Genomic DNA, 15,597 nt, shown 5'->3' on the forward strand with positions numbered 1-15,597 from the left:
GCTCTGAGTGTAGCCTGGGTTGAAGGGGGGAGGAGGGAAAGGTGGGTGAGGAGGATGAGGGTAGTTAGTGGAGTAAGGAGGGTGGTAGCCCATAGACTGTGACGCTAACGGTGGAGGCATGGATGGGTGAGGTAGAGGCGGCGGCGGCACTTGAGGCATCATGTAAGGGTGGTAGGCGTTCTGCGCAGACACCTGGGACCCTGTAGGGGGACCACCTGAGGAGCTGGGGAGCGGAGGCGGCGGGAAGTTGGGTGGAGGTTCTGGAAAGCCCTGTCGCACAGGAGGCTTGGGGAAAGGCGGGCGCACAGGGCACTGGTTTAGAGATCCAGGAGGCTGGGAAGGCGGAGGCGGAGGGTACTGCATGAAGTCTGAGTGTTGGGGCATGTAGCCTGTGTTGCCGTGGTAGCTTGAAGTGGGTGGGTTTTGAGGGTCGTAGTGGTACGGGGTGACGGGTGGCTGCGGAGGAGGGGGTCTCAGGTTGGTGGGGCGGTAGTTTTGAGTGGAGCTGTGCTGGCCTGGAGGCAGTCCTCCTCTTGGACCGCCGCGATCGTGATGGAACGACATGACTGAGGAGAGACAAAGAAGAAGATGGGGTTACTGTGATGTGTTCAAGTCTCCCAAAGAAGAGACTTCTGCAGGAGGAAAGCAAAATATTTATATTTTTAATTTAAAAATAAAACTTCTATAAGCAGATTTCATTTATCAGAGTATTTACTCAGATGATACTGCGATTGTGGAGTGTATCCAGAGTGGACAGGGATCTGAATACAGGGATCTGAATACAGGGATCTGAATACAGGGATCTGAATACAGGGATCTGAATACAGGGATCTGAATACAGGGATCTGAATACAGGGATCTGACAAAGGCCTTCAATGACTGGAGTCACAAAAACCGCCTCCTACTGAACTCCTCAAAGACAAAGGAAATTATAGTAGATTTCCAAAGATCCAGGCTCTGCCATCAGCTAGTTAACATTCAAGGGGTGGACATCCAGGTGGTGCAAACCTACAAATATCTAGGTGTACACCTGGACAACAAGTTGGACTGGTCCCTGAACACAGATGCACTCTACAGGAAGGGGCAGAGCTGCCTCTTTCTCTTAGGGAGGCTCAGATCCTTAAACATCTGCAGAAAGATGCTGCAGATGTTTCATCAGTCTGTGGTGGCACATGTGTTCTTCTATGCTGCAGTCTGCTGTGGTGGAGAGATGCACACAGAAGAAGCTAGAGAGGCCATTCTAAATTACACAGATCATCCACTTCACAGCTTCTTTGTGGAGCAGAGAAACAGCAGCAGTGGGCGGCTCATCTCTCTGAGAGATACAGGAAATCATTCATCCCTGCAGCCATTAGGCTTCAGAACTCTCTAGCCAATGGGAGATGAGCTGACAGACACATGAATTACTTGTTTTATGTGATTTTTATCATTTTATCTGCCAGACACCTGAATTTCCCCCTTACTCTATATCATTTAAACAACACTTCTTGACTTTTTATGAGCTCAAATAGACTTTTCTGCCAGTTTTTTTAACATTAGTTTCATCCAAAATGTTAACACAACAAAACACAGCATCACTGATGCTAAATATTAAGCCATTGTAATGATTTATGCATAATTAAACAGCAAAACAACATTATTTGTTGACTTTATGCATCATTAGCTGATATTAGCGAAGCTACAGATGAACAGTTGGACCAAAAACAGCGTAACACCTGCACTCTTTAGAGCATCAGTGTAGCATAGCATAAGCACCGTTAGCTGCTACACATTTATATTAAACACATGAAATTAAACACAGTGAATCTACTTTATAAGAGTATATTTAAGGGTGGAAGTATTCCCCATGAGGAAGTATTAAATATGATATATTTGAGAGAGTGGCAACAGCTAGCATAAGCTCCACTAGCTAACCAACGGTTATGAAGCGAGCCTGCTAACACACAGAGACACAGAGGATGAGTGGATATATTACCTTCAACGATAAAGGAGAGCTAGAATAAGCAGCGTGTCATTCCGTTATCACTCCAGGGTCCAATAGAGAGATAAGAGCAGTTTAAAAGATTTTATAAAGGGTGAGTTTTGCGAGGATTTGCAGTTATTCTTCAGGTACCACGCTCTCTGGGACAGTGTTTCCAGTCGGAATGTTCTAGAGACGGACGAGGATTGACCAATGAGATTGCAGTACAGATTTGAAGGGTTACCGGTCGGGTTGAAACACCGCTGTAGCGCAGAAAATGATCACTTTCACTACTACTGATGTAATTTGGAGAGCTGTGTTATTCAGGATGTTTTCTCTGTATGTTTTTAGAAGGCTGGGAAGTGGAATGCACATTTACAAAAGGATGAAACACTTTTCACAAAGTTGGAGACAAAACATTTTTACATTTTATAAAACAAAATGACATTAAACACTTTTAAGATAAGATAAGATAAGATATACTTTATTTGTCCCCCATTGGGAGAAATTCTTTTGTTACAGCAGCTTACAACACGGGACAGGGGAATACAACAATGTACTAACATAGTTAAAAAATATAATAACAGTAATAATAGCGATGACAAGGGTAACATATAATAAAATAAAATAAAATAGAATAGAATAAAATAAAGTAAACATAAAAAAAAATATGGCAACTATTACAGATATATTCAATCAATCAATCAATCAATCTTTATTTGTATAGCGCCAAATCACAACAAACGTTATCTCAAGACGCTTTTACAAACATAGGAGGTCTAGACCACACTATGTCAAATTATGAACAGAGACCCAACACCAAGACAGGGTAAGACTCAGTCTGACCCCACCTTAATCCATCATGAGCATTGCACATCGCAGTATTTAGCTAGTTACAGTGGTGAGGAAAAACTTCCTTTTAACAGGCAGAAACCTCAGGCAGAACCAGACTCATGTTAGACAGCCATCATGCCTCGACTGAGTTGGGTCTGGAAAGACAGATAGAGGGGAGTAAGAGAGAGAGAGGTGATAGTGATGAGACGAGTCGTAGAAGCTGTTGCCGCTGGAGTCCAGCACGTCCGTATCAGCTGGAGTCCAGATCGTCCACAGCAGGAGGACGTCTACGGCAGCTCAGAGGAATCTACGAGACAAGGGAGCTCAGGGACTCCAGAAAGGTCTATGGTTAGTAACTTTAATGGGACAGGCAGAGTTAAAGTAAGTGATGAGGGGGTTGGGGGGAAGAAGGTGAGCTAGGATCCCAGTGTGTCAGTGTGCCAGTTCCCCCGGCAGTCTAGGCCTATAGCAGCATGACAAAAGCTGGTCCAAGCCTGATCCAGCTCTAACTATAAGCTTTATCAAAAAGGAAAGGATTCACACTATGTACACTTCTATCTGATAAATAGATAAGGTAAGTTATTGCACGATAAAAATTGCACCAGTTTATTTAAAAACAAACATACACAGTATGTAGAACAGTGCGATTCAGATGGATACAGCAGTTACACATAGTAACTTCCATGTAGTGGAATGAAAGATGAGAACAGCTGATTAACGGGACACAGCAGTGCTGGTGTTAAACAGTCTGATTGCAGATGGGATGAAGGACCTGGGGTAGCGCTCCGTCCTGCCGGGTGGGAGTCTCAGTCTGCTGCTGAATGAGCTGCTCAGGGACCCCACAGTCTCATGCAGGGGGTGAGAGGGATTGTCCATGATGGATGTCAGCTTGGCTAACATCCTCCTCTCACCCACCTCCTCTATGGAGTCCAGAGGACAGCCCAGGACCGAACTGGCCCTCCAAGAACCAAGAACAAAAGAAATTTACATTTAAGAAAACACATTTACAAAATCAGAAACACTTGTACAAGAGACGGGACATTTTTACAAGTCCAGAAACAAAATTACAAGAACAGATTCTGACGGAAGAGGAATGTACTCAGATTTTCAAAATAAAAGACGTATGTAATATGAAAATTAATATATATTTGACATTAACAAGCCTGTTTTGCATCAAATACTTTGATTTAGACTGATAAGAGAACACCTCAAAATACGTTCCTACCAATCACAGCTTTCAAAATAAAACAATTGGAAATTCACCGTATACATTTATTTTGAAATTCCAAATCAGATATAGCTGTGATTGGCCAGAACAACATTTTGAGGTGTTCTCTTATTAGTCTGAATCAAAATATTTTAGGGGGTTGTTAATGTCAAATATATATGAATTCCCTGGCTGTTGAACTTTTTGACAAACAAACGACTTTTATTTTGAAAATCATTGGTACAGTCCTTTTCTGTCAGAATCTGCCGTTTGTAAATTTGTTTTGTGACTGGTAAAAATGTTACACGACTTGTAAAATTGCCTCACCATTATTTTTCTTGGTTTATAATAATATGTATATATAAAAACTTGAATTGGCTTCATAGCCTCCTTTTATGTATCTTAGTGTATCGGTGTTATTTAACTTGTCCGTGTTTTAATTGTATGTCAGTTTGCTCGTCTGTGAGTTGAATATAGTCCAAAACCAGAGTTAAATTCCTTGTAAAAGACCACATACCAGGCTATTTAAACATAATCTGTTGTTACTATATCATGGAGTGTTTGTGATTTTGTATTTCTGTTACATTATTCACTCCTCCTCCAAATGTATTCACTAAATGTCCTGTACTTTTTCATGTTCTTTGACTTCTGTGACATTAACTAGTTCAACACATTAAATATTGAAGCACAAATGATTTCTGATAAAGTTAAAGGTGACATATCATGCAAAATGGACTTTTTAATGGTTCTCTACCTGAAATATGTGTCCCTGTCTACAAACCCCCAGAGAATGAAAGGAATCCATTCTGCCCCTGTTCTGATTTCTCCACCTTTCTGTAAATGTGTGTGAAACGAGCCGTTTCAGACTTCAGTGTTTTTGTTACGTCACAACAATATCCGGTCTGTCACGGAGTCAGAGCTCGGAGCTTGTTCAGCCCATAGACTGTATAAAATAATACTGAACCCCTCCTCCGTTTTTCATTACCTGCACACATGTGTGCTAACAAGGAGCTTAGGAGGGAGGCATGCTAGTTGTAGGCTGTCTTAATAAACACAAAGGTCGGTTTTACTCCCCACGTCTGCAGATTTGAAGATCTAGTGGATGATTTTTATTTGTCATGGATAAGTGCTAGCGCTAGTTAGCATAGCTACATAGCTACATGTTCATAGCTGTAGCTGTAGCTGTGTACCAAGACACACGTCGACATACTGACAAATAAAACAACAAGAAACACTAAATCTGTGACCAATCCTTCAGAAAGGTCCCGCTGCCTTTCTGGCAGAGGTCGGTTTTACTCCCCACGTCTGCAGATTTGAAGATCTAGTGGATGATTTTTATTTATCATGGATAAGTGCTAGCGCTAGTTAGCATAGCCACATAGCTACATGTTCGTAGCTGTGTACCAAGACACACGTCGACATACTGATAAATAAAACAACAAGAAACACTAAATCTGTGACCAATCCTTCAGAAAGGTCCTGCTACAGGCGCCTCTCCGTCAGGATCAGATTCTGGATCAGATTCAGAGGGTTGAAGTAACGCGGGTCTGTGAGCAGCCGTGTATATTCAGCCAACATGTAAACATTAGATCAACGTGCTGGAGAGCCGAGGCACATCCACTTCCTGAGGGGGCGTGGTCAGAGAGAAAACAGAGTGTTCTGAGGAGGGCTGAAGAAGAGGGTTTTTCAGGCAGACCAAAATCTGATTTCAAAGTGTTTTTTTGAGCATAAACTTTAAAGACATGTTTTGGGGACCTCTTAGACCAATATATATTGATGAAAAAAGCATGATATGTCCCCTTTAACTATTTAAGCACAAATGATTTCTGATAAAGTTAAGTATTTCTAGTAATGAGTAAAATGTAGGTATTGATGCTTATCTTTATGGCTTCCCTTGAATACATGTGTGGTATAATAAGCATTTTTCATGGTAAAGAGTGTCCCTGAAAGTAGTAATTGAAAATAAGATGCATTTGCTTTCTTATTAGAATTGACAGAATTGGCTGTTTTGTTTTAATGGTCATTGTTATGTGCAAAAACTGATGCTATTTCCCTTTTCCTTGAGGCAACCTTTGACCCTCCATAGCCGTCCCTTCTCTTCCTTTGTCATTTTTAACTCCATCATTCAGTCATTTCAGCTGCGTGTGTTTGTTTTAAACTTGTGATCTTGTAAATAAAGTTCCTGTGTACCTGCATCCTGTATCCACTAGAGGGCAGCATAAGCCCTTATTTAAAAATTGCCTCACAAGTACAAGTTTTTTTATTTCCATGGAAACACAGAACACATCATTTCCAGGATGAATGGAGCGGAGAAAGCATCAGTGGTTTAACTCAGTACATGTATGTCTGAAGGCCAAACGTTCTGCATTTTAAAAGCAGCTGGGGAGTGTATCAGCCTTGATCCATGTCGCCTCCCCTGCAGAGTAAAGATAAGTGAACGGATTAGACTTCTCCTCTGTATTGATTTGACCCCGCCTCTGGTGATGCTGGTTAGAGTACTCAGCTCACAGCTCCGTGTGGAGCTGCACTGTCCCCCCATCCCCCCCCTCTCCCCCTGCTGTGAGGCTTCACTGAGGTTTGATGAGTCAATGTGGAGGAGAGAGGTCAGAGTCCACGAGCCCACACAGTTTGCTCCGAGGAACACCTACAATCTTCGCATTATTTTCAACCTTCTTGGGAGACTGTGTGGAGAAAATTAGACGATAATTACACTGCGCGGCCTGAAGTTTGTGGCTTCATAACAGGGAATCTTATTGCTGAAAAAAAACACAGGAATATCCTCCAACAGTGTGGTTCTCTAACTTATCGACAGCTTGGGTAACAGCTTTATTTTTCTGTGTTTACAATTGATTTTTAAAAAGTCTTTACACAGAGCCTGGACCATTAAAATGTTTTTCAGAGAGCTCCTACCTCGAGTAAATTCAAAGCCTTCGGGATTAATCAAGGCTCTGACTCAGGCAGCAGGTCATTAAGGAATAGTCAATACATTGTTTAATGTATTACCTGCAGCACAATATCAGGAGAGGCTGAAATCTTAGTTTCTATAAGCCTAATGAGACTCCTTTAAATGCTTGTTTTCAGAATATTATCACACATGACCACATAAAGCAGCAACATGTGAGAATAATATTAATTATCTTCATTTGAACTCAAGAATCCCTGAGAGCAAAGCCCTCATTTACAACGATGTCGAGCATATAAAAGAAACCTTCAAAGAATGATGATCAATTAAAAACAGACAACAATTAAAAAGCAATGTCAAAACAAATCCAGTTAAAACAGGTACAATCAGAGGTTAAAAAGTCTTAAACTAATGATTTAAAATGACTCAAAGAAACCAGTGCATTCATTTTTTAAAGTGCTTTGAAGTGAATTCAACACAGATGATGCAACAAATCCAAAAGCAGATCTTCCCAGCTCTGAATTAACTCTAGAGGTGCACTTCGACCAAGAGTTCCGGGGTCTTTTAGCCCCCAGAACTACTTTCCCCTGAACTAAAAGGTCCCTCTGCCCCCCATTGTTGTCTGTGTTTCGACCACAGGCTGAAGCTGCGGGTAGATTGTGCAAATCAGGCCAGTGACGTATGGAGAAAAAAAAGTAAATGCACTACACCACCAGACCAGTAGAGGGCAGTAAAACAAAGAGGAATGCCATTCATCGCAGATGACACCATAGAGGCAGACGGACAGGCAGGTATCATTATGAGCAACACAACAGTTAGCCTGTTAGATAGATAGATAGATAGATAGATAGATAGATAGATAGATAGATAGATAGATAGATAGATAGATAGATAGATAGATAGATAGATAGATAGATAGATAGATAGATCTTTATTTGTCCTTAATAAGGAGATTTGTTGCCACCGTCTGTACAGGAATACATGTATGAACACAATAACCATAACCATCCACCCAGCCTCACAGCAATGGTGCCCCGCATCCCACAAATATACACACCAGACACATATGCACACACTGGGCACATATAAAACACACCGAACACATATGAACACACTGGACACATATATGCACACCGGACACACACCGGACCGTTAGCATGAAGAGACTCAGCTGGCGCTGTTTTAGATGGTGCTATATTTCATCACAGATGGATTCACTGAATCAACACGTGAGAGGAGATAAGCGCGAGTAGCAAAGACGTTTCAACACGGCTTTAAAATCCTTTTGAACTCAAAAAGCCGTGGCAGAGATCGGCCGGTGTTTTGGTTTAAACAGCGACCCTGTTAACTGGAGACTCTCAGCCGGATGCATCCCTCATAAACGTCTTTAGACCATCATTAAATATCTGATGAGGATATTTTGAAATCTTAATAAAAACTAAACTAGTTTGCATTCCCAGGAACTCCCTCTGTGTTTCAACAGCTGTGCAAACTCCACAAACACTGACACGTTCAGCTGAAGGTCTCCAGTTTACAGGGTCACTTTTAAAACCGGAACACCAGGAGAGACGCATTCACGGTGGGGCTGAGAGAAGACTACTGTTACAAGCTGCTAAATCAAGAGAATCACAGCTTCTTCTTTTGAAAAGTACACACACATACAAAAAAGATAGAACAAATAAAAACTAATGAAAGAAAGAGAAATCAAGTGAATCACAGATGTGTGTGATGTTATTGTGGACGGAGGGATGAATAAAAACACTGAGGTTAATCAACCAATCAGACACGTTCAGCATTGCAGGCCCCGCCCCCTGGAAGCCCTGGAACCTTTGAAAAGTACTACCCCACTAGCAGGGGCTTTTTCAGGGGGGAGATTATCTACCCCTGAACTAAATTTAGACCCTGCACCAGTCGAAACGCATGTAGCTCAGGGGTAAAGTTCCTCCGGTTGAAAACGCCTTAGGAACTTGGAGAGTGAGCCACTTAGTGGATCTTGTGTTTTGTGCTCCAGAGCGCTGGATCTCATCCATCCCCCTGGGTGTGGTGGGAGCAAACCCCCTGCAGCCAGGATCTCTGAACATCTGGTGGAGCGCCTGAAACAAGCGGAGTGGAGGCGGTTCAGCTCCAAACATGAATTTGCAACAACATAAGCACTGCATATACTTTGGCCCCGGCAGTATATATTAGCAAACACAACATAATGGAGGTTGTTATGTAAACAGGATATTTTTGCATGTTCCCTCATATCAAGATTGCTGAGTACAGAACATGAACATTTACACTTCAATGAAGTACTTCAGCTTCAAAGAAAATGTATTTCCTGTGAGGGATTTCATTTGAGTGAAAGCATCGGTGCAAACAAAACAACAAGCAAGACAGACACACGGAAATAAGAGGGCATATTATTTCAAACAAAAGAGGCGGATGAGAATGAAGGATGGAGATGGATTCTATGCTGATGATGTGATGATGACGTCAGAGTCTCTACATTAGTGATCTGAGAGTCGATGCTTTATAGTGAATCAGAAGAGCCGGCTCACATCTAGGGAGAGCCGGCTCCCAGTTTGTTCCTTTCCCTGCTTAGCTCTCTCAGTGCTCAGCCCCAGCTCTGCTCACAGCAGAACTTTGTTTTGATTGGTCAGCATGGCGGCCATGCGGCCAATCACATGTGAGGATATAGGATACAGGTGATGGAGGGGAGGCTGTATATCATGGCTTCATCTGTTCCATCTGAGAGAGTCTTCTCAAAGACCGGGCAAATACTCACTGAGAGGAGAAATCAGATCAGCCCATCTAAACTGAGGCATCTGATTTTTCTCAATGCCAACCTGAGGACATTAATAATGTTTGCTCCAGTTTGGTTCTGGTTCTGTTTGCTTGAGTTCGGTTCTGGTTCGGTTCTGGTTCGGTTTGCTTGAGTTTGGTTCTGGTTCGGTTCTGGTTCGGTTCTGGTTCCTTTCTGGGTTGGTTCTGGTTTGGTTTGGTTCTGGTTCGGTTCGGTTCTGGTTCGGTTCTGGTTCGGTTCTGGTTCGGTTCTGGTTTCGGTTTGGTTCTGGTTTGGTTTGGCTTGGTTTGGTTCTGGTTCGGTTCGGTTCTGGTTCGGTTCTGGTTCTGGTTCGGTTCTGGTTCGGTTCTGGTTCGGTTCTGGTTCGGTTCTGGTTCGGTTCTGGTTTCGGTTTGGTTCTGGTTTGGTTTGGCTTGGTTTGGTTCTGGTTCGGTTCGGTTCTGGTTCGGTTCTGGTTCGGTTCTGGTTCGGTTCTGGTTTCGGTTTGGTTCTGGTTTGGTTTGGTTCTGGTTCGGTTTGGTTCGGTTCTGGTTCGGTTCTGGTTCGGTTCTGGTTCGGTTTGGTTCTGGTTTGGTTCTGGTTCGGTTCTGGTTCGGTTCTGGTTTCGGTTTGGTTCTGGTTCGGTTCTGGTTCGGTTTGGTTCTGGTTTGGTTCTGGTTCGGTTTGCTTGAGTTTGGTTCTGGTTCTACAGATATGTTTATATGTCTCACCCTAACCCTAACCCTAATGAGAAACCCGAATCCTAACCCTAATCAGCAACCGTAACCCTAACCCTGATCCTAACCCTAATCAGAAACCATAACCCTAATCCTAACCCTAACCCTAACCCTAATCCTAAACCTAACCCTAACCCTAACCCTAATCCTAACCCTAACCCTAACCCTAATCCTAACCCTCACCCTCACCCTAATCCTAATCCTAACCCTAACCCTAACCCTAACCCTAACCCAAACCCTAACCCTAATCCTAATCCTAATCCTAACCCTAACCCTAACCCTAACCCTAATCCTAATCCTAACCCTAACCCTAACCCTAATCCTAACCCTAACCCTAACCCTAACCCTAACCCTAACCCTAACCCTAACCCTAATCCTAACCCTAACCCTAACCCCAACCCAAATCCTAACCCTAACCCTAATCCTAATCCTAACCCTAACCCTAACCCTAATCCTAATCCTAACCCTAACCCTAACCCTAACCCTAATCCTAATCCTAACCCTAACCCTAACCCTAACCCAAATCCTAACCCTAACCCTAATCCTAACCCTAACCCTAACCCTAACCCTAATCCTAACCCTAATCCTAACCCTAACCCTAATCCTAACCCTAACCCTAACCCTAACCCTAACCCCAACCCTAATCCTAACCCTAACCCTAACCCTAACCCCAACCCAAATCCTAACCCTAACCCTAATCCTAATCCTAATCCTAACCCTAACCCTAACCCTAATCCTAACCCTAACCCTAACCCTAACCCTAATCCTAACCCTAACCCTAACCCTAACCCTAACCCAAATCCTAACCCTAATCCTAATCCTAACCCTAACCCTAACCCTAACCCTAACCCTAACCCTAACCCTAACCCCAACCCAAATCCTAACCCTAACCCTAATCCTAATCCTAATCCTAACCCTAACCCTAATCCTAATCCTAACCCTAATCCTAACCCTAATCCTAACCCTAACCCTAACCCTAACCCTAACCCCAACCCTAACCCCAACCCTAATCCTAACCCTAACCCTAACCCTAACCCCAACCCAAATCCTAACCCTAACCCTAATCCTAATCCTAATCCTAACCCTAACCCTAACCCTAATCCTAACCCTAACCCTAACCCTAACCCTAATCCTAACCCTAACCCTAACCCTAACCCAAACCCTAACCCTAACCCTAATCCTAATCCTAACCCTAACCCTAACCCTAATCCTAACCCTAACCCTAACCCTAACCCTAACCCCAACCCAAATCCTAACCCTAACCCTAATCCTAATCCTAACCCTAACCCTAACCCTAATCCTAATCCTAACCCTAACCCTAATCCTAATCCTAATCCTAATCCTAACCCTAATCCTAACCCTAACCCTAACCCTAACCCTAACCCTAACCCTAATCCTAATCCTAACCCTAACCCTAACCCTAACCCTAACCCAAATCCTAACCCTAATCCTAATCCTAACCCTAACCCTAACCCTAACCCTAACCCCAACCCTAACCCTAACCCTAACCCTAATCCTAATCCTAACTCTAACCTTAATCATAACCTGATTCCTTTGGAATCATCTACCAGTCAGGGTCCGGGAGGCAGACACCCTCTTTACGTTTAAGAGTAGGCTTCAAACTTTCCTTTTTGATAAAGTTTATAGTTAGAGCTGGATCAGGCTTGGACCAGCTTTTAGTTATGCTGCTATAGGCTTAGACTGACACACTGGGATCCTGTCTTCCCCTCTCTCCTCTCTCTGCCTGTCTCTCACTTTAACTCTTCCTGTCCCATTAAAGTTACTAACCATAGACCTTTCTGGAGTCCCTGAGCTCCCTTGTCCCGTAGGCTCCTCTGGATTTCTGTCATAGACATCCAGCTGCTACAACTACTACTATCTGTCTCATCTCTCTCTCCCTCTTGCATTGAGGATGACAGAAATGAGAGTACTCATGTAAGGCAACTGCAAAGGTTAAAGACTATTCCCATACCGGGAGTTGAACCCGGGCCGCCTGGGTGAAAACCAGGAATCCTAACCGCTAGACCATATGGGACTTGGCATGGGTATGTCTTACTCTAGGCAGACTCAGGAAATCACACTTAGTCCAAGTCATAACTGACTGGATAGACCTTTCTGGAGTCCCTGAGCTCCCTTGTCTCTTAGGTTCCTGCTGCTGTGGACGTGCCAGATTCCAGCTGCTACTACTACTACTATCCGTCTCCCCACTATCATCTCTCTCTCTCTCTTCACCTCCCTCTGTCCCTCTCTCCAACACGGTCTCAGCAGATGTGTGTCTAACATGAGTCTGGTGCTGCTGGAGGTTTCTGCCTCCAGCACTAAAAGATAAAGTTTCATTCTCCCTGTCAGCGAGCCTTTTCAGCAAACCTCCACGTACCAGGATGCATTGTGTGTGAGCAGTCACGACCTTGTTCTCGCTGAGATGCATCAATTCAGCTTTTTACTCCGGCTGGAATACACACAGCTGAGAATAAGTATCCTCAACCCAAGCATCCTGTGAGGTTATCTTTTGGGTTGCCATGTTTTTTTTGGCAGATTGCTGCAGCGTTTTGTAGCATAAGGACAAAAAGGACAAAAGACATCAAAGGTCTGATAGCAAGTAGTTTTTCAAGGACGACAAATACGTCAGGGAAAAACTTTCACATTCAGCAGCTCAGAGTAGTGTTGGGAACCATTTCAGTTTTATCAATTCCAGTTCTTATCCATTCCTGATTCCGATTCCATTATTTTTTGAGAGTGAAAAAATAATAAATAGTACGTGACCTCAGCTGTGTTTTGTACCTTAGTGTGACGGGACGTTACTACAGCTGCAGCAGGGTCGTTTTTATGAACATGAGACCGCAGCACATCAAAGTCATAGTCCTGTCCCATTTAAGTTACTAACCATAGACCTTTCTGGAGTCCCTGAGCTCCCTTGTTCCATAGGTTCCTCTGAGACTACTACTACTACAACTACCACTATCCATCTCACCACTATCATCTCTCTCTCTCTTCATCTCCCTCTATCCCTCTCTCCAACACGGTCTCAGCAGATGTGTGTCTAACATGAGTCTGGTCCTGCTGGAGGTTTCTGCCTGTTAAAGGAAGTTTGTCCTTGCCACTGTAACTTGCTAAATGCTGAAAAGTGCTCTGCTCATGGTGGATTAAGATGAGATCAGACTGAGTCCTGTCTGTAAGATGGGACTGGATCTGATCCGGTCTTGATGTTGGGTCTTTGTTAATAGTAGAACATAGAGGACGGTCTAGACCTGAATTCCACGATTCAGGTCACTGCGGTTGCTATTTTTCAACGAAAGAAGTAGGCTTCAAACTTTCCTTTTTGATAAAGCTTATAGTTAGAGCTGGATCAGGCTTGGACCAGCTCTTAGTTATGCTGCTATAGGCTTAGACTGCCGGGGGAACTGAAACACCGGGATCCTATCTCACCCACCTCCCATCACTTACTTTAACTCTTCCTGTCTCATTAAAGTAACAAACCATAGACCTTTCTGGAGTCCCAGAGCTCCCTTGTCTCGTAGGTTCCTCTGGATCATTGCAACTGATAGTCAGCTGCTACAACTACTACTATCCATCTCACCACTATCATCTCTCTCTCTCTTCATCTCCCTCTATCCCTCTCTCCAACACGGTCTCAGCAGATGTGTGTCTAACATGAGTCTGGTCCTGCTGGAGGTTTCTGCCTGTTAAAGGAAGTTTGTCCTTGCCACTGTAACTTGCTAAATGCTGCAAAGTGCTCTGCTCATGGTGGATTAAGATGAGATCAGACTGAGTCCTGTCTGGAAGATGGGACTGGATCTGATCCGGTCTTGATGTTGGGTCTTTGTTAATAATAGGATATAGAGTACGGTCTAGACCTGCTCTGTTTGGAAAGAGTCTGAGGAGAAATTTTGTTGTTGTACTTAAAGTGCTGACAGTGTCTTTATTCTAATTTAAACCCTGTCTCTGTGTGTACTATAGGAGGCTGAGTAGACTAATGAGGCTGCTGGATATCTTAAAGACTATTCCCATACCGGGAGTTGAACCCAGGCCGCCTGGGTGAAAACCAGGAATCCTAACCGCTAGACCATATGGGACATGATTTTGAGGTGTCTTATCTCTAGTTAGACTAAGGATATCACACTTAGTCCAAGTCATGACTGATTGGATAGACCGTAGCTTCAAACTTTCCTTTTTGATAAAGCTTACAGTTAGAACTGGATCAGGCTTGGACCAGCTCTTAGTTATGCTGCTATAGGCTTAGACTGACACACTGGGATCCTGTCTTTCCCTCTCTCTGCCTGTCTCTTACTTTAACTCTTCCTGTCCCATTAAAGTTACTAACCATAGACCTTTCTGGAGTCCCTGAGCTCCCTTGTCTCGTAGGTTCCTCTGCATCTCTCCTGTAGATTCCTTTTTTGGGTCTTTCTTTCTTTCTTTCTTTCTTTTTTTTTTTCTTTCTTTCTTTCTTTCTTTCTTTCTTTCTTTCTTTCTTTCTTTCCTTGTTTCTTTCTTTCCTTGTTTCTTTCTTTCCTTGTTTCTTTCTTTCCTTCCTTTCTCTCCTTCCTTCTCCTTCCTTCTTTCCTTCTTTCTTCCTTCTTTTTATTTTATTTTTCCTTTCATTCCTTTCTTTCCCTCTTTGTTCTTTCCATGTTTTTTCATCCTTTATGTCTCCTTTTCTCATCCCGTTCTTTCCTTCTATCCTTCACCATTTATTCTCCTCTTTTCTTTCTTCTGGTCTCCCTCTCTTCTCTCTTTTCTTAGACCTTCCTGGAGTCCCTGAGCTCCCTTCTCTCTCTCTCTCTCTCTCTCTCTCTCTCTCTCTCTCTCTCTCTCTCTCTCTCTCTCTATCCTCTCTCTCCTCTCTCTCTCTCTCTCTCTCTCTCTCTCTCTCTCTCTCTCTCTCTCTCTCTCTCTTCATCTCCCTCTATCCCTCTCTCCAACACGGTCTCAGAAGATGTGTGTCTAACATGAGTCTGGTCCTGCTGGAGGTTTCTGCCTGTTAAAGGAAGTTTGTCCTTGCCACTGTAACTTGCTAAATGCTGCAAAGTGCTCTGCTCATGGTGGATTAAGATGAGATCAGACTGAGTCCTGTCTGTAAGATGGGACTGGATCTGATCCGATCTTGATGTTGGGTATGTGATAATATTTACAGATGCATAATCTCTCTCAAACATCAGTCGTTGGATGTGATTCAAGCCATCTATATGCTGACGA

The 15,597-nt window shown here is 43.3% G+C and overlaps 1 protein-coding gene and 2 non-coding genes across 3 annotated transcripts in view; all 3 read right to left on the bottom strand.

Moving 5' to 3' along the window:
• Window positions 1-564, bottom strand: part of drosha (drosha ribonuclease III) — a 185,543-nt gene extending 184,979 nt beyond the window's left edge. The window contains 1 exon segment of the mRNA XM_034706399.1: window positions 1-564. This exon segment is cut by the window's left edge and continues 296 nt beyond it. Within this exon segment, the coding sequence (XP_034562290.1) occupies window positions 1-564 (564 nt within the window).
• An 11,803-nt stretch (window positions 565-12,367) lies between these two features.
• Window positions 12,368-12,439, bottom strand: trnae-uuc. The gene has a single exon. It is a non-coding gene; the product is annotated as a tRNA-Glu (tRNA).
• Window positions 12,440-14,405: 1,966 nt separating this feature from the next.
• trnae-uuc lies at window positions 14,406-14,477 on the bottom strand. Its single transcript has one exon. It is a non-coding gene; the product is annotated as a tRNA-Glu (tRNA).
• Window positions 14,478-15,597: the final 1,120 nt, after the last annotated feature.

The sequence above is a fragment of the Notolabrus celidotus genome, chromosome 17, assembly GCF_009762535.1.
Source record: "Notolabrus celidotus isolate fNotCel1 chromosome 17, fNotCel1.pri, whole genome shotgun sequence".
NCBI classification, from domain to species: domain Eukaryota; kingdom Metazoa; phylum Chordata; class Actinopteri; order Labriformes; family Labridae; genus Notolabrus; species Notolabrus celidotus.